At 40.3% G+C, this 20,231-nt stretch overlaps 1 protein-coding gene across 3 annotated transcripts in view; it reads right to left on the bottom strand.

Moving 5' to 3' along the window:
• The window catches only part of LOC119119583 (TOX high mobility group box family member 2-like), an 81,350-nt gene that overhangs the window by 19,344 nt on the left and 41,775 nt on the right, over nt 1-20,231 (bottom strand). For all 3 annotated transcript variants that reach the window (XM_037246007.1, XM_037246005.1, XM_037246008.1), the window contains one exon: nt 9,542-9,802. In XM_037246007.1, the coding sequence (XP_037101902.1) occupies nt 9,542-9,802 (261 nt within the window). The remainder of the gene's footprint in view (nt 1-9,541; nt 9,803-20,231) is intronic.

Genomic DNA, 20,231 nt, shown 5'->3' on the forward strand with positions numbered 1-20,231 from the left:
CTGCATTTAAAGACCAGTCAGCAAGTCGTCAGTGGCTACTGGTTCTAGGTAATGTGTACAGGGACAGCCCTTAAAAACAATGTGGAATTTCATTCTCTTTCCACCCAGAAAGAATTAAACCTTGATTACGTTGGTGGAACCTGGCAGCAGCACCCCAAGCAGGATGCAGGAAGCCGTCGCTTTCTCCCGTCTTAAACCTCTGAGGTTCCTTGGGCAAGAGTAATGGCTCCTCTGCGCTGGGCTGCGCCCTGCTATTGTAGAATCACAGAGCGGTTAATTGAAACAAATGACTCTAATAATGGGACATTATCCCCACAGGCTGACTTTGCGGCGCGCCTAATTAGCGTAGCGTTGCTGACGAGAAGGACGAGTCATTGCACGGATCCCTCAAAGGAAGCAGCCAAGGCGGTGAGGGATTCTCCAACTTCCAGCGCAAACGGCGTGACGTACGCTTACAAAAGCAGAGGTACACTAACCTCTTTTCAAATGCTTACATAATTGCCCCATTTGTTTGATTATTAGCATTTTTTATCCTACGACTTGAACTCAGTTCAAAAGGAGAGTATGTTGCAAATACTTCAGTATATTGTGAATTTTACTTCAGAAATTGGCTGTCAATGAAGCTTTCTCCTTATAAAATGTTGCATAAAAAATGTGAAATTAAAAGTGAATACAAATGTTCAAATTAAGTGCTGAAAATGGACAAATGCAGGAAGAAAGATCACAAAGCAAACGTTGACTATTACTGAGAATTCCCTATTCACAGATGGGCTTAGTTCCTGTAACCTTTAAAGAATGGTGGGCATCTATTATGTATTGTTACCACTTTCCAGTTTCCTTGTCAGTTAAATACACAGTGGATTCAATTCAATTTTGCACTGACATGCATTCTTTCCATTTTTGCGGCTCTTTCTTCTAAATATAGCCCATTGCTATACAAAATTGAGGAGAAGCTCAACAATACTATTACAAATGGCAATGTTCTCTTATTTTAATTAACCGACTGACTGATTAACCAACAAGTCCTAATCACTATACATGCAGTATTGTTTCTTGCATGTCATCAAAGCCTCCTTGTGTGGACCGTAAAAAAAGTGCAATGCAAACATGGGCTGTTGCTCTCCAGATGCATTTTGATAACCACTCAAATCATTTTTTCCCTCAAATTATTTACCCTTGTACGTGATACTCCCAGAGTCGGCTATAATGCAGTGTTCAAATTACTGTGACCAAGCTGTTTTAAATATTCATCAGTCCTAACAGTTGCCTAAGGTTGTTTGCGTTAGTGCCATGAATATTCATGCACGCCAATAAACGTGCATTTGTTTTTAATGCTCAGACCGTTAATATTCCACTTCATTACTCCAAAGGCAGTATAATAAAGCGGTGCAAAACAAAGGTTCAGTTTTTAAAGCAGCATTCTCTTTGCGAGCTTATTTGTTTCAGTTAAATGAAAAGGGAGCGCCCCGCCAATTATCTTGCTGTCATTTCTCTTGACAACTGCAAGACACATTGTTTGCCCCTGTGCTGGAGTGCAACACACTGAAGGGCATCTGTCTCTTCTTTTTTTAATGAAATAAAAAGACACAACAGAAAACATTTCTGCTACTCCAAAAAGTGATTTATCTGCGAATGTCACCAAGATGTCATATCTGCCCCACTGAAAGGCAGCAGAGCATGCAGGTCATATGAGACATGTCTCAAACCTTTGGAAATAAAGACAGCTGTTTCAATAAATGCAAGTAAGCCAAGCAAGCAACGAACATTTGATGTCATGTGCAAAGTGCAATTTGCTGCCAAAAAAAAGTCATACTTGTTTTGATGGTTTATTTTAAAGGCGTTCTTTCACCATTGTTATACGGGAGGTACCCAAACCAACTTAGTGTGCCCTTCTGCACACATCACATGGACTGATGTTTAGGCATTATACATTGTACTTTTGTGCATGATCAACTACACAGTAGATGTGTCACTCCTCCAAGAGGATTCAGTGATTTCTGCCCAGCGTTGATCCACCAATTCTGACCTTTATAATTGCTCCACTGGGCTCCAATATAACACTCTCTAAGCTGCAAATAAACATAGAAGTCTGCATTGATTTTATGTCACTATTTTAAAATTGGTATTCCCTTCATTGTCGCCTCTGTCCTAAATGCCAAGTGATGCAAAATAAATTTCCTGTCAGATTACAGTAAATGAAGTCGAATGGAATCAAGCTCACATAACCTTGTAGCGATCAGTGACTCTGACAATGTCTGACACCCACCCACACACACACACACACACACACACACACACACACACACACACACACACACACACACGCACCCACGCACACACAGTGCTATGGTTTAATTACATTACAGTGCACTGGAAAATGCATGCTGTATTTCTGTACAAAGTGGGGAGGGAATTACAGAGTAATTCGCAACACAAAACCATATAACCATACCACACTTTGCCAATGATAATATATCAAAGAGCAATTGTGCAATAGTTGACATCTGGGATACGTCACAATATCAATGTAACAGAGGAAAGGTAATTGTAGAATACATATAATATTGAAAAACTGCTATGTATTACAACGATATATAGACCCCTTTAGAGTTTGTTTGTTTGTTTGTTTGTTTGTTTGTTTGTTTGTTTGTTTATTTAGGCTTACATACATGTTTTAGATTTACATTTCCTAACGTAGTACACAAGAAAACATCATGAACTATATTTTTAGAAGCCACAGCATAAGTAAAGTCGGTACATGCGCAACTTTACCTAACTGGGCAATGGAGCGCCACAGCATCAATATTTGATGGTAGTATCAATACTGTACTGTCAGCGATTGCTAAACAATTTGTATTAATGGACCCATCACGCATGAGCTTTCTACACCACTTCTGCTCATTAAGGACAAGGAGCTTATCCATGCTGAGTTTGAGGGTCAGTTCACCAGTCAATTAGTGGGCACACAATGGACAAACATTCTCACTCACAATCACACATATTTAGAATGGGTCAGCTAATGTGGGCGCAGCGAGAGAGAGTCTCGGTGTGCCTGGGTCGCATCAATTATCCTGGAAAAAACGGGTTGAAGTATTTGATAAAGCACAACTAATTAAATATTCTCATTGTTTATTAATTACAGATCAGAACATTAATGGTTCAACAGAAGGTGAAGACGATTGGTGAACCGGTCCTCTCACTTATCTCCCTGGTACTTTGCATACTCCTCAGCAAGTCTAGTTGAGTAATGAAATCTGATTTCTTGAGCACTGCAACTTGTTCTGTTCATTCAAGATATGTTGGGGTGTTCCTGTGCTCAACAAATAAAGGTTTTGTCTGCTGTTTTTCTCGAAATTGGCTGGTTTTGTCACCAACGTTTCTCTTTACGACAGATTTTGAAAAAGACACAACTGGGACTGGATGACAGGATATCTTTTCCTTTCATTTGGTGTCATATTAGAATTACATTTGATCAAAAGCTGTCATGAGCCTGCGCTATACAAGATGAAACAAACAAACAAACAAACAAACACACACTCAGACACACACACACAGACACACGCACACACACAGCCAGAACAACAGCACAGTAAAAAGGGGGCCGCAAAATATAATCCTGTGTGCCTCAAATGGCCCCCGGGTCACAGGTTTGAGACCTCTGATTTACAATCTTCATACATGCATTTTTTGTGAATGTAGGCGGAAAACTGAAGAATAAGTCTACAAGCACATCCAAGGTTTGAACCAAGAACATCTCACTTGTGCTGCCACCTTTAATTTAATAACGTATTGTAAGTCCTTTCTTCACCTGTACAGGATGATCTCAAACTAACACCACATCATATTAATAAAACCCTGATGACTGGTTAACAGCACATATCTATTGTATGAATTCACCATCAATATGAGTGTGTTTTTTTGGGGAGGGGGTGGGGCAGTCGCAGCTTTGGCCTCCCTTAACTAGCCTCATTATAGCAGTAATGAGAGAGGGGCCGGTTCAATATTTAGATGCCGTTATGCCCCTTAAGGCACTATTTTGGGCCCCTCCACGACCCTTGCTGCCAAGTGTTCCTGCTGCTTTATCTTATCAAAGAGGTTAGAGCTTACTGGCATCTCTTCCACACACACCAACAGCAGCCTCAAGCAGACCTAAGTGATCAAGGGGCTTGTTGAACACGAGACCCCTGAGTGCCACCTCTTCCCGGGCTGGCAGACATCCTGACAGCGAAGGATGAGACAGGGATTCTCCGGCAGTGCTGAGCATTCACACGCCAGCATGTTACATTTCGCAGTTTGCGCTCATCCAAGACTGATCTCTTTCTGCCTTGATTCAGTAGGTCAGTGTGGGGGGAGAGGAGGAGCTATGACAATGTAACCAAAGCTCGAAATAGCACTCTGTGTCTGGCATCGACATTAGTATAACTTTAAAAAAAAAAGGGTGGATTAGAGTTTGGCACAGTACTGTAAATACACTGACCAACCACACCATCATGACCAATGTTCCCTCATCGCTTGCACAAGAAAATATATTCAGCGCATAAACTAAAATTCACCCAAAATATATTAATGTCTAATATTAGCCCTAATCTGATCTGTAACGAGGCCAATAATGTTTTTGTGGACCATTTTTTAATGTAACGCAGTGAGTGACAGGTGTCCAGCCAATGGTACCATACGTTTTACTCACGCTATGCAGCCAATCATATATGTTAGTGCTTGCATATGTGCCCAGCTCATATGTGTCATGCAGGGTTAGCTCGCTAACAACAGTGTGGCGGAGTTAGAGACTCTTATCATGGCGAAACTAACGAGCAGCCAGTTCAAGGTTGCTGTCACTGCTTTCCCAATAACACAATAAGTCGCTGTCTGGATCCCGCAACAACTGACAAGAGCTGATTAAATGGACGTCTACATTACTTTATTTCTACACCTTACACTGTGTGTTAAATGTTTCCCTATCTGCATCCATTGCAACCTGGCAGTCCTGGAAGGAGGATCCAGGATCCTGATCCCAGCTCAAGGGTCCTGTTTTTTTCCCTTGCCCTCCTGGGGGTTAAGATCAGGGGATGTTGTTAATATTTGTCAACTGTGGGCATGTGAAACCCTTTGAGGTGTTTCTGTAAGTAAGGTCTACTTGACTTGACTGCTTTGGGAGATGTTTTGGGTGAGCTAGCACAACTCTGCCTCACAATACAAAGACACAACCTGACTGTGATGGAAGAACACTGCTTTGCTAGGGCAAAGATTGACAATTTGCATTCCCAAGACTTGAAGGAGTACAATAATCAGCGGAGTGATGTGTAAAAGAGGCAATAGGGAGCTCATCAACTGATGGCAGAAATACTGGCATACATACCTCAGCAAATTACTCATCATACAAAAGAAGTTCCTAAAAATGATCTCTTTTTCAAATAGATATGAACCATCGGCACCATTGTTTAGAAACTATTCATTACTGCCAATTGATAAAGTAAATATTCATCAAACCTGTCTACTCACCCATAAATATATATACAGGAAACACTGTCTTCCAGCCACTTTTCATAATTTCTTCGCATTTGTATCGGAATTACATTCTTATCCTACAAGACAGGGGGACAATCTCCACCCACCGTCCTGTCGAACATCACGCCATCAATACAATATCCATTTTAGAGGGCCCTCACTCTGGAATGAGCTACCAATCCATATTCGATCCATATCTTCACAGGTTGCTTTTAGAAAGCACCTGAAACACCACCTTCTCCACTCATGATCCTACCAGTCCAAAATTACTCCACCGCACTCAGCTGATCCATACTAAGAACATCAACTTAAACCACTATTTATACCCTGATTCTTCCTTGTTTTGTTATTTTCTGTTTGCAGTTCTTCTGCTTCCGCTCAGCTATTTTCTTACCTGGTGTTTTTTGATTGTTTCAACATCACTAAAGTGTCAAATTTTGTTTCTCTTGTTTCTCATTTTGTATAGTGTATTTGTTTATGTATGTATACGTTCACTTTCGTATATATGCATATATAAATATGACGATTTAATATTTAGCTAGTTATGCTTGTGTTTATTCATTGATGTTTATTCATTTATATATATATATATATATATATATATATATATATATATTATTATTATTTTTTTTTTTCTTTCTTAAACACTTGAATAATATTTGATGTCACAGCACTTTGTTTGTTGTGCACTTTGATTATACAGGAGTGGAGCTCCTTACAAGCCCTAGGCTTCGTCTCCCTCCCTGCACTGTTATTTGTTATAATAATATGTGCTAAACAATAAACTAAACTAAACTAAACTAAACTGGTGAGCCTACGCTTTTCATTAGTAAGCGTTTGTTATAATCCAAGGTGTTAGAGTGTTCCTCACTCTAACTTCTTTGCAAGAACCACACTGGAGATAGTTTGCTCTTTAGCACTTGCAAGTGGAGAAAGCCTTCATCACCTTGTCGGATACAGAGGTGCTTGAAAGCAGTCTGCCTTTCGCCTCTTGCAAGGGAATATTTATTGAGAGAAAACAGGGTGGGGGTGAGAGTGAACAGGTTTCGGCGGTCTCCTCTGCAACTGGTTAATCAGTGCAGAGGGTCTTAGCACTTTGTTTTACAAGGTTGTGGAAACAGATACTAGTAGAGCATTTTAGATCACTAACTAAGCAAGGATGTTTCCACATCATTTGGAAAGTTTCAACGACTGAACGTGGAAACTTTCCAGAGTCAAGGAAAGGTGAAAGGCTTTAATAAAGTTGATGATTCTAGTCATCCTGCCTGTGCACTAGCTATAACCTGCCTCTCTTCAACCCAAATTGAAAGGCTTGATTAATCTCCGTGCTATCGTCGACAGGTGTCCAAACATTTCCTGTTTATGCCACAATTAAAGAGGTCGGGAAACCAGACAGAAAAAAGGGGTCCATTTAAGGTTCGATGAACATCACGCTGAAATGACTTGAGCGTCAATCTGCGACATCTTGTGATTTAGTAGTTAATACGCGTGCTGCTTGTGGAGTCCCAATCATAAGGATAAGGAGGAGGCTGGCAGGATGAATTGGACTCTTGTGAGGAGCCATTTAAAATGAACATTTTGTGCCTAAGCAGCATGGTGGTGGTCAATCCACTGCTCTCATTCCTGAAATGATTTAACTCTGCTTGCAGCAGGATCGATGTGCACTGAGGAAGAGAATGCCAAAGCAGGGAGAAGTTTACAGAGCTTTAGCCTAAGGCTACATGTTGTACAAAAACCAGCAACAACATCCCTTGAGAAGAAGCGAATCTGCTGCTCCAGCTGAGCTTGTACTTGTAGGAGGTTTATTTGTGCACTGAAGGACAGCTTTTATTGCAGAGAAGCGTATACTTAGGGTACAGCTTTTTATTTTATTTTTCATTGACAGTGAACAAGCCTGCAAATTATTAGTGTTTTCGTTGTTAATGCAGCCCCGAGTGATGTTCCTTCATACGTGACACATCAAGACCGAGAGCCTGTTTCAATCCAGCCTCATTTTCTATAAGCATACAGCAGACAGAAATTCAATCTTACTTATTATATGCTTATCAGTATGGAATTGAGGCTAATTGACTTTGTGAGGGAAACATCAAATGAAACATCCCTAATGGAAACGAAATGAAAACAACGTCATCTTCAATTTCTTTAAATATTTCTCAATATACAGCCTACTTTCCTATTCCACAGCCTGAGAAATAAGCTCCTCTTGTCCCAGGAGATAATAAATGAATTGAAATCCCCCCACCACCACTCCCAGCTCCCATCCCCTCCTCTTTCTTTCTTATCGGTCATCTATTTTTCCAGAGTAAGCTATTACTTGTGGCGGTTGCTAGGCAACAAGAAATATTATTAGTAGCTATTATTAGTGGGGCTCTGCAAGAGTAGTACTAAAATGTAAAAGTGGGAAACATGAATGTGTTACATAAATCTTCGGCCCTTTCAACATGCGTGTAAGTTCGTGTTTGTGCAAAGATTTACTGCGATGACGGTCCATTTATGAGAAAAGGGGGTGCGAAATAAGAAAATGGAACATTACCCCGAAGGGCTATTTCAAGGTAAATAATTGCAAAGGTGAAACAAAAGCTGCTGAAAAAAAGACTCTCCCTCCCTGAGTCCTTTCACAATGTCATTGTACAAAAAAACAAAGATAAAATAAAGATTGCTTTATTACAAATTCTTCAACTTGGGTTACATTTGGGTTAATTGACCTTAATCCATTTATGGAGAGCGCTAATCTACTCATCCACATGACTATCGGTTTCTCAATCCAGGAGCCACTATATTGACAATGTTGCAGTCCAAAGCATATTTTTATGGATTGAGAATCTTCAGCAGGCGGCTCGGTGGCGCACTGGGTAGCACGTCCGCCTCACAGTTAGGAGGGTGCGGGTTCGATTCCACCTCCGGCCCTCCCTGTGTGGAGTTTGCATGTTCTCCCCGGGCCCGCGTGGGTTTTCTCCGGGCACTCCGGTTTCCTCCCACATCCCAAAGACATGCTTGGTAGGCCGATTGAAGACTCCAAATTGTCCCTAGGTTTGAGTGTGAGTGCAAATGGTTGTTTGTCTCTGTGTGCCCTGCGATTGGCTGGCAACCGGTTCAGGGTGTCCCCCGCCTACTGCCCGATGACGGCTGGGATAGGCTCCAGCACACCCGCGACCCCCGTGGGGACTAAGCGGTTCAGAAAATGGATGGATGGAGAATCTTCAGCACAGCAGCTTGTGAAATGGGACCTAATCCCGACTAACAGAGGCCTTTAGACACCACCCACAGTGAAAACAGAGCAAGCAACTTATGCCGTTTGAGAAAGAAAACCACATAAGACCTGATTAACGGAGGATAAATGCCACGGATGCTCACATTATAGCGTCAATATTCATGATGGGGGGTAGAGTGGAAAAAAAGTAATATTTATGTCAGATGAAAGTATATGATGTTGAATAATTAACCACACGGGGCATCTATAATTCATCGGGTTCGATTCTATGATTAAAGCGTCTGACTGTTCAGCAGGGGTGTTTACATGTTGGGTGTGAAGCAGGTTTGACACAAGAAAAGTCCCTTTGCTTTCACAGAGGAGGATGAGGGTCCCTTTTAGAAAAGAAAAAGTCGCTGACAAGGGACATTCCGTCATCTTGTCGAGCTTTCTGTTCAAAAACCTCCTCTTTTTCCCCTCTCTTTCGCTTTGACTAATGAAAATGTAAAACGCTGAGTTTCGTGCTCTCTTGGCTCGCTTTGAGGTCATGAAATCTTTGAGTTGCACAGCCGAGGAGATATTAGAGGAGCTGTGTGCTGCAGAAATGTGCGTGGCTGCAGCTCTGTGCGCTGTTTTTATAAATGTTTCATACTCAAGGCACGAGCCTCTGCTTTGACTTCACTGTCTCGGCTTCCGTGGCCTCTAACTGCGCTAATTATCACACTAATGGATGAACGCTTTACCATTATGAAAAAATGATCACAGTTGAGCAGAGGGAGGCATATCGCACCGCAGCGTTAGATGACAAACCGGGGTGGGGGGGCTGAAGAACAAGGGTGTACTTACTGAGTGCATAGGCCCCGAGAGGATGTGGGTTTCCTGACCCAGCATGTTGGACATCATAAGGGCGGGCAGCTCGGGGTAGGAGTAGGTGTTGAGCAGGCCATTGTGAGGCAAGGAGTGAAAGGGGTACCCTGACTCATGCTCCATGAGGTGCAGCAGAGAAGGGTCAGCGTGATTGGGGGGCGTGATTGGGGGGATCTCGTAGTCCTCATCGCCTGCTCCTCCTCCACCACCATTGCTGCCTCTGCCCTGACTGGAATAGCTCTGCAAATGCATACAAGACAAATTAACAGCGATCTTGACTTATTTGTGCATACTTGTCAACTCGTTTGCTATTGCCAGTAAATGTTGGCAACATATTTGAAAAACATGACAAACACAGGTGACAAAAAGGATGTGCATCGACACCCAAGGGCGATTTGGAGTCTCTAATCCACCGACATGGATGCATTAGCATATATTTAGGTATGTGGGTGTAAACTGGAGAACACAGAGGAAATCCACAAAAATAAACTTCAAATATGAAAACTTTGCACCTGTAAAACACAGCCAGATACTCGAGTTAAAGTAATATAGCCCGTTATTCAGAGAGTCTTGCTACAGATTTAACTTGAACACGAGCATGAATATAATGTTGGAGTCAAATGCTTAATTACTGCAATTTAACTCGCCTTAAGTAATTCATGAGGTTTTGGCACAAATTGCTGCAATTCCACACAGCAAGGAACTATTCAGCAATAATTTTATTCATTATCAATTCAATACTTAGGACTACACACACTCCACAGCTGTTCTACAGAATATTTTTCTTCACAAATCTCAACAGCGAAAATAAAACGTCAGCTTGTGAGCAATAGAAAAGAAATATCGTTGAGTGTAACATTGTGGTTATTTCATAATCTCATAAATGCAATCAAACATGTTTTTCATGATAACAAAAGTCCTGTGTGCGTAAATGAGCTGTAAAAAATGCATTGGGGTTGAAGCATGAGCAGAGTCTGTAGTTGTCTTTCGTAGAGCTTGTCTTGACATAATGCTGCATAAAAAATGATGCTTTTCTGCTCTCAAAAGCATACTGAGGGTATTCACTGGGGAATGAAAAGCAATTTTGTCAGCGGCAATCTGATGCCAACTCCCCTTTATAATGACTGAAGAAAATTAATCATCACAAATAATATTCCAGTGTCAGCCATTCAAGAGCTTTTTAATAGAATTTTTATTATTCATGTCTCGTGGTACACATCAACGAGTCCGTTCTGCAACATTTCAGGAATCAATTCAATATCGTCTTCATGTTGCCTGTCATCTCGCCCGCCAGTGCAGCAATTCATCTTACAAACAAACATTTAAAGCAAACAGAAAATGTGGAAGAACAGCTATGATATCTCCCAAACACAACTGGTGCCTCAAGTTAGGCTGCGGCTCTCCTAATGCATGCTATTATTGAGAGAGAGAGAGAGAGAGAGAGAGAGAGAGAGAGAGAGAGAGAGAGAGAGAGAGAGAGAGAGAGAGAGAGAGAGAGAGAGAGAGAGAGAGAGAGAGAGAGAGAGAGAGAGAGAGTAATAACACTAAAACATTTTACTGAGTGCTGAATGTGCTTTTTTTTGATGATTGCTTAAAATGATCACTAACAGTTGTTTTTCCCCTTACAGTAAAAGGTTTTTGCAATGGCTGGTGTCATTTTGAATTATGGTTGCTAGGCACTCTGTATCCAAATAGAAACAAATCTAACGGTTTGTACACTTATCCAACGGTACAAGTATGGCCAACTGCTCACTTCGCAATGTGAGGACATGAAAACCATGGTTACAGGTTCCATATTCTTTTTTGTTTTGTATCTTCCCTTGTGAAAAGAGGATAAATTGTATAAATGGACAAAAATAGCCTGCCCAGAAAAAAAGCCCCTTGTGCTCCAATGGTTTCTGAATTGTAATACTGAGAAATCCCTCATTAATTTGAAAGTGTGTATGTGCGTGGATGTGTGTGTGTGTGTGCGTGTGGTCAAAACTGAGCCATTTCACATGATGTGTGTAAATAAAAGTATTGCGTTTAACAAAAACATAAAAGCAGACAAGGCGACATGAAATTGCTAGTCAGCAATCAAACGGGTAACCCTAACCCCAAAACAATTTTGGTTTATTTATTAAATAATGTAATATACGAGTGTACTTGCTTTATTTTGGACACCTTCTCGGTGTGATAAAACATGAGTTGACGTTTGCAATTTCTCTGGTTCAAATGCTGTCAGAGGCTATTCAATAGGATTTTATTCATCTTTATGGCTTTCCATGATGCCCTTGGAGATTAGCCATGAGACAAGGACATTTCACGTTTAATATTTTCAAATGTAAGATAAATAATTCATAAATATACTGTCTTTCAGTACATGAAGGAGAGCGGATCAAAGAGGGGTCAGAATAAAACACCAAATGTTGATTCAGCCCTCTCCTAACCTTCACACGCCCCCTGCAGAGGAAAATTTTGAGGAAACTGTGTTATTCTTTCAGACAAAGGTATTAATTTGATTCTCCATACCGCCAATGGAACCTACAATCAGTGCTGACTATTTTTGTTTTTAAGTAATGGTGTTTGATGACCATGAAAAATGTAACTGGGGACAAAGATGCAGTTGGATCTTTGTGCTTGCACTTTGTCAATTTTTGTGTGCCAGCAGTTTTAAAAAAACTAAAGAATAGAAAAAGGATAACTGAAAATAAATTGAGCCTTTTGTACCTTCATGTTTTGATAGCCCATGTCAGTTATTGGGAATACATTTACCTCACAGCATAAATGAGAGCACCACAACAGCCAGCCAGCTATCCATTTTCTCTACCGACCGCTTTTGCTCATTCATATATATCAGTTTATCATTCATATATCAGTTTATCGGCCTAATTAAATGTGATCCAAATCAGTGCAAAACATTTGGAACTTAAAAAAAAATGACTATGCTTTTATGTGCGTAAAGTGTGTGAAACGCTCTTTCATTTGAAAGATAAATAATAGTCTTAATTTTTGAAAGATCTGTTGAATGCAAGTCATTTATGTGTGATATTTTGGAAATGGGCTGCGTGGTTCACTTTATGAACTTGCTAATCATCAATAATCCTTAGTGTTTTACAATTAATACCGTTAACTAAAACTGCTCATATTGTGAAGTTATCAAAAATAATGAACTCGTTCATCTTCAGTAGCAAGAAATGTATCAGCTTTGAGGAGAAAACAGTTTTGGAAAAGAAATACTTGAAGGCGGCTCATGGTTGTGCTGAAGGAGTCATTGCTGGCTTTTGATGATTGTCAGCTCACCTAGTCATGATATGTTCATTAAAGAGAGGAAAACAACATGCTGCTGAAAACCTTCGAGAGCCTGGCATGGTTGATGGTTTGGGTAAATTGCCCAGAGACTGGAAATGTGAAGTTTAGAATTTCTTCTGTGATTGTAGAATGTAATAAGACACACAGGAAACATGAATAAAATAGCTGAGAAGAAAAAATAGGCCTCATAAAACTTAAATAACTTTGAATGAGTATACAATGTCCTATGGAAAGTCATTCAGCCATATGCTGCTCAGTGAATAAAGTGACAGTACAGCATGGTTTTTGCGACAAACAACAGCTGGCTATGCATACATAAAGATCCTCATGTCCAGTTTGTGCGTGCCAGACAGACACATGGCAACAGCAAATCTTTAAAAACATCTTATGGGGAATTTCACCATTCACCTTCAAAAGCCACCCTGTGCTGTACACAAAGGCAAAGAATCAAGCTCATCATCAGCTACACGGATGAGGAGTGTCCAAAAAGCCTGCCTAACCCGTCTTTGAAAATACAAGGGAGTTCATTTGTTTCAATGGTAGCAGACAGTGTGATAGAAAAGAATGAAATAGCACCCGCTTGACTGACAGCGAGACAGAACTGGGATAAGTGAATTGTGCGAGTCAGGGTGGGTGTTACGGGAGTACGGCGGGGTCAAAGTTTGTGTCTGTCGCTAAAGGACAGGTGGGCTACGGAAAGCCAATGGCGAGGCAGTGAGCTAACCTCTTGCCCGCTTCACGTGTGCACTGGTAATTCTCTCAAATGTCATATCAAAATGGATCTCATTTAAGAAAGACCCGACTCCCAATTGCAGATGTGGGTGGACCCGAGGTGGACTTAAACACGGTGGTGGAGGGTGTACTGTATTTTGAAAAGGTCTACAAAAAGCAGTTTTTCACACATTCTTATCAGTTTTTACACCATTGTAATTCAAAGAGGTAAAGTTGAATGTTTAAACAAAACATCTCTCATCTTTGCACTGGAACGGAAAGGTCTCCACCACATTTTTTTTTATTCTTTTCATTTGAAAATATATATTAAAAAAGATGTTGTATATCAGAGGTCCCCCCCGCCCCCAAGGCACATAGGAAGCCTTGGTAATCACATATGGCACAATAGCGGAAGTATAATCGCCTTTATTTTTATTTTCATGATGTCAGTCTTTTAGCCCCTTGCTTTATGACTCGCAAACGGAGCAGAGACAGGAGAAGGGGTGGGGCGGAGGGAAGGGGAAAAAGCAAGGGAGGGGTGAAAACAAATGATGTGGATCCCTCATTGTTCTTTCTCTATGCCCTCATTCCAGTCAGGGTAATAAGAGAACATTGTGATTTACTGTCAGCGAAGCGCAAGAGTGCATCAGAGAGAATCCACTGCGGCAGGGGCCATTAAAATAGATTTAACTTCCCACAGTATTCGGCCAGATGTCTACACTTCTATTATATTTCAATCAGCCATGACCTTGGTCTCCATGTGATGAGAAAGATCACTAGGAGAGTGAGCGAGAGTGAGCGTGAGGGAGGGGGAAAACACAGTGAAAACCAATAGAAATATCCAACTACTTAGTCCCGCTAAATCCCTCCGCTCCATCGTGCTGCATTTACAGCGAGATGCTGGGACCGAAATAGAGGCAAGGATTCAAGTTCTGTTAAGAGACTGTATGAATCATTGAGTGCTCTCTTGGTGCTGATAAATTGCTGCATTTTTGGAGGGAGTGCTGCTGTTCTGCAGAAAGGCGCATTTTAAGCAGCCTGGCAAAATGAGCGGGACCGTGGCGTCATTTTGATGTTCTTCACCTCTTAAATGTCACTATTAGTCGCTGTATCCATTTACTAGCTCCCATTCAACCTCAACTGCCTAATATGATCATTCTAAACATGTTTGCATTTCTATTTTTTCCTCTCATTGTGCCATCCTTGCATCAAGTCCTGAATCCATTTCATGCTCATGAAAGCAGAGCAAAGGTCGCTGCTTGTTCTATTTCTGAGGCTGACGGTAATTGGACTTATTGGCGGGCATGGGCTGACCTACATAAAGAACTTCAGATCCCTGGCTGCAGCTTTTTACAATTCCTCCAAGCATAGGCGTGGACGTTGTGCTGATGTGACTCCCATGTTCCCCGAGCATCATTTTCAAATTTTGATTTTACAGGACTGCTGTATTTGTGTGCTAAAAACAGTATTTAGCCCGACTTGATAACACTCAGTTTTAAAATTTGAATATATTGTGAGACTCTCCTGACCTTGCCGACGGCTCTATATGAACTCAAAGAAGGAATGAAATGTGTGTTGGCGTTTTCAGACACTAGATTTTTATTTCTCATCCTTTGTCTTAAATGTCCCTTTATGGTGGTGAGAAACAAGCAGATTCACTGATAAGGGTGAGCAGAGTGGCAGTGGGGCTATAATGGTTCAGTGTGAGTCACTATTGAGTAACGATGCCTTCGCCTACATCGGGGTGAGTGGTGCCAGGGTGTACTGACGTGACTCAGAAAGGGATAGCGAGGAGGAGGTGGTGGTGGTGGTGACACTTGGTCTTAAAGGTCTTATCTGCTGTTCATAAAGGCTAAACCACATCTGGATATCGATTAACGGAAGTCACAATAATCATGTCAAATATTTGGAATGGTTATGTTGGTTGACGAGTCCTGAAAAGTAAGCTGCGGTCGAATATTTAAAAAACCCAGAAACAATTCTCTTAATTGTTTTGAGAACCTTACAAATGAGAAATGATCTGCTTCTCCCATCCACCTCACCGTAGCGTGCATCTACAACACCTTCCCAACACCAACATTTGGACTGTAATCTTGCGCGTCAATGTGCTCTGTTAATTGTGCCGTTGGTCGACTAGTACACTGAAAACTTGCCCTTAATTTGCATAATGTAAATATGCATGCTCACAATACCAGGTTATGCACTGACAATAAAACAGTGATATGACAATAACTGATGAGCAGAAGCACAAATTGTAGGGTGTATTAAAGAGTGGTGAGCAGACAATGCAGAAAGTTTGAAAGAGTAATGAGCCAATAAGACAAAAACAACCTCACAAGTACAAACCTATGTCCTGACAGTATATGAAAGTGCAATGACCTGAGTACAAAAGTATAATATGAAAAGTATGAAAATCCTTACAATGCAAGTACTTCATTCAAAATTGAAGTAAAATGAGTAATATTAATAATAATAATAATAAACAACACTGGGTGCGGGCAGCAAAATTCGAGCTGCGGGTGATCATTTTTTATGATTTTGTTTTCTGAGCAACATATTAAGATTACAAACTTTTCCACTTAAATCAGATCACGATTGGTGGCCAATAGTTCATAGCGCCACTGCTACTAACTACTACTGCTATTACTACTACTAATTATAATAATAATAATAATAATAATAATAATAATAATTTGGGAAATCTAAAAGTGATTCGATTTGACAACCTGAGTCTATCACAGTCGAGCTGCAATAAGCCGAGGTGTGTGAAGAAGGGATCAGATTTGACATTTCCCTTCCAGAGTAAAACCTAACTTGGCAGGAAATAAATCCTGCAAAAGCAAAACAACATTGTCAGCTAAGCATTTGATAGGTTGATATACATCGATACAGTTACCTGAGTGTTTTTTTTAAATATATTTATTTTAGAATGACTGAGAAGAGCTGAGACATGAATTGGCTTGTATGAAGTTCATTCCGGTGAGAGACAAATGAGTTGAAAGGCGAAAGAAAGATAGCCACTGAGAGACATGAGAGACTATTTGTGTCTAAAAACAGACTCAAATCAACAAGAGCAAAATGGAAAAATAGAAACACAGAATCAGAGGGAGCACAAGACCAACTAGAGCGCTTTCTATTATAATACAGCCCATCGGCCACTGTTGGCTTGCAACCGTCCCAAATCAATACAGACACATGGCACAGCAAGACACCTGCGAGCAGAATACACAGGAAGAAACTTACAGCTTTTCTGAAGACCAGTGGACCCTTGTTCAGCTTCAAAAGGACACGAGGCAAAAGATCCAACATGAGTGCAGGACACACACAAACTTCTTTTAACTTAAAATATACTTCTCTACACAGCTGCTTCTCTAAATTCTCCTTTTGTTGTCTCTCATTTCCACATCACTATCTCAAATATACTACACATACTGTTTATGCATGCAGGCTAATTACAGGGTGAGTAGAAACCAGCCCAAACGTTCCAAAATATATGTGGAGGACATGTCTGCACACACACGCCAACAGATCAGGCCTGATATGTATCCAAAAAAATGCTTATTGTCTATTGAACCAAATTAGAAAATGTGTGGTGGTGTTGAAGGTAGCCATTTTGGTTTGGCAGCAAGCCCTGTCATGCAGCTATTACCCTGCTACAAAAATATGCACTGCAATCAGCATTATTTGACACACGCACGATAATCACAATAAAGTGAGATGCTTTTCAGTGGGAAGCAAAGGGGGGGGGGCTCTTAAGCTCAGAAGTGACAGACAATTTTCATTTGCCACAAAATAGCACTTAACATTATTCTAGCGGCTCAGACATTTTAAATCGTTATTTCTGTGCACTGTTCCGCAACAAAATAAGATGCACAATGATTCTATTCCTAATTTTATTGTAATAATGATTGTCTTGTTTTTTTCAAGCAAGAGACAATAAACTGTATGATGAAATAAATTAGGTTAAAACTATATAGTATGACATGGAATCTCAAGTAATTATTCAACCAATCAAGACAACAGAAAAAAAAAATGAATTCCCCTAATGGTTTTGGACAGATATATGAACACAATCCAAATAAGCTGTCCACAGTATGACACTATGTGATGAATGGGACACATGGCAAACATCACTTTCATATAGAAAATGTACAGTGGTCAGAACCTTGAAAACATCTTGTTTGAATGAAGTGATTGCGTCCAAGCAGACAGTAAACGTTCCCCTCTTTAAAGCTGTTTCTGATTAGCGGTTCTCTCTTTTTAAGAGTGCAGAGATGTTATGTGTAATGCAATCTCCTGGCTGTGTCAAACTGCTACCTCACTGTGTATGCTGTGGAAGACGCAAACAATGGGCTCTCTGTTCTGGCTCCGTGCACCTTTTTCACTGGCATGTATCATGGTCAGACTCCGAGACAGTCCTGAATCCACACTTAGATGTTGTATTAAGGGGTTCTTCTTTTCTAAAGGGAAATTCTTTTGAAGGTAGCATACTGTCTCTTGAGCCTTTTCCCAGAAGACGTTATGAAAGACAAATATATACACATTATTAATGTTCCAGTAATCCCCATTTTATATTGAAGCAGAACATTATTCCATATTTGAGACTGATTTGTCAGATGTAAAGTCAAAAGCCAGAAACATTTAACAAGCAAAATGCATGAAATTAAGCATCCATTAAGAAATGACTCAAATGCGCAGCAAATTGCTCTGATTACTGATTTTGTTCAAATAATGCAAGCGCTTTTTTTTTTTTTTTTTACATGTAGTTGCATTTTAATTAATCTTCAGAATTGTTACAATGAATCAATGTTGTTGCGGTGCCATACACATGTTAAAATCATTGATTTAAACTTCTTCATGGAATGAATGAATATCACAAAAAGCATTCAAAAATAAGCGTAATTTGACCCCAAATATCTAATTTCATAATGATTTTGACAGGACAATGTCGTGAAATAAGGAGAAAAGCATGTCTGGCATTGGACAGGGCAACCAGAAATTGCCAGCGATATCACTTAACATCAGTGCTAACTTTCATGTTCAGAGTCGTGCGCAAATGGGTGCACAAACTCTCTGGCTGGGTTCTGAAGTGCATTCACTTGCTTCTGACCTTGTATTTGCTGCTAATACATTTTCTTTTACACATATTGAATTTTTAAAACAGTGTCTAAATGTGAATTACACTTCTTGAACTGAAATTTTAATCTAAGAACAAATGCGATTGCAATGGTTGCTAAGTGTTCTTACAACAACTCGCTGCTGCACAATACGGAAGAACATGGTACTAGACTGACAGGCGGCTTAAAAATTGCTTCTTTACAGACCTTAGTGCAAATGAAGGCCAAGTTATTAATCATTCTAGTATTTCATGTTACTGCCTAATATTTGAAACCATCCACACTACAGCAAAGCCATGAACACGTCACCCCCATTTCAAATGATTGTGGTGTATTAAAGGATTGTGGGAATTAAAGCCAGAGTGAACTTTGTGTTTGTGGTGGGCAGTTTCGGGACTGGTGGTGAGTAAGCTTCTCTTTCACATCACTGACAGAGCATCAACTGCAGCCGAGATGTTTTGAAAAGCCCAAATTGCTTTATCCACTAAGAAGCTATTTGTTGACACAACAGTGCAGACCTGCCGAGGCAGTCGCTGATTGACACATGGCTGCCGCAGCGAAGAAAGTACAAAGCCGGACATTTATCCCAATTAGTGTGCACACATGTATGCATGCAAAGTGACATATAATTAGGACAGCCCAGTCAATGCGACTAACAATAATGAACCCCCAGTCTGTGATGAGAGCTATAAGTAGACAATGAGCTTTAAAGCTCCTTCTCGACCTCTTATTACAAGTCACTCAATCCCAACATCAAAGTTAAGGCAACCTTATGACTATACTACAATCATCTGTGTGAGCGTGTATGAATTGTGTGTGTTGTTTTATGAGCATTTTGTTTTTGTGTTTTTGTCTTGGCAAGATCAAATGACACTAAAAACTGTCATTGTTGATCGTATTAATCTGTCCCCACATCATCGGTATTTTTAGAATTCATAATGAAGTGTTTAAAATAGCTAGAGAACAAATATGGTAACTCTATTGAGGGCTCAGCTGTCTGAAAAGTATGATGAAACTAAACTGGGTGGGTTTTCTCCGGGTATTCTGGTATCCTCCTACATTTTCCACAACATGCATGGTCGGTTAATTGAACACTCTAAACTTTTGAGTCTAAATTGACTCTAGGTGTGAATGTTTTGTCTATATGTGCCCTGCGATTGGCTGGCAACAACTTCAGGGTTTCTCGCCTACTGTCAGCTGGGATAGGCTCCAGCACGCATGTGTTGGGTATATTTGAGTGAGCCTGTTTTCGTTAAAAACTTGAATAGCTTCAATGCTTTGGTGCAGAAGAAACTGGTCCGCCACCAAGGTAAGTCCATGAAGATTAATTCCTGCCTATTTAATGGATTAATTAGCCCATCCTTATATTTATTACAAAAATCATGGCTCTAAATGTTTTGAAAAAGATTTTGGATGTAGCCACAGTTGTTTGCTTTAATGAAGTACTAAAGGCTTTTTTTTTACTGCATCAGCGCGGACTTTGACGTGTCTTACCATTTTAATCAATGACTGTAATACTTTATCATTTTAGGTAGGTACAATATGATAGC

Source organism: Syngnathus acus, chromosome 2, assembly GCF_901709675.1.
Source record: "Syngnathus acus chromosome 2, fSynAcu1.2, whole genome shotgun sequence".
In the NCBI taxonomy this organism is placed as follows: domain Eukaryota; kingdom Metazoa; phylum Chordata; class Actinopteri; order Syngnathiformes; family Syngnathidae; genus Syngnathus; species Syngnathus acus.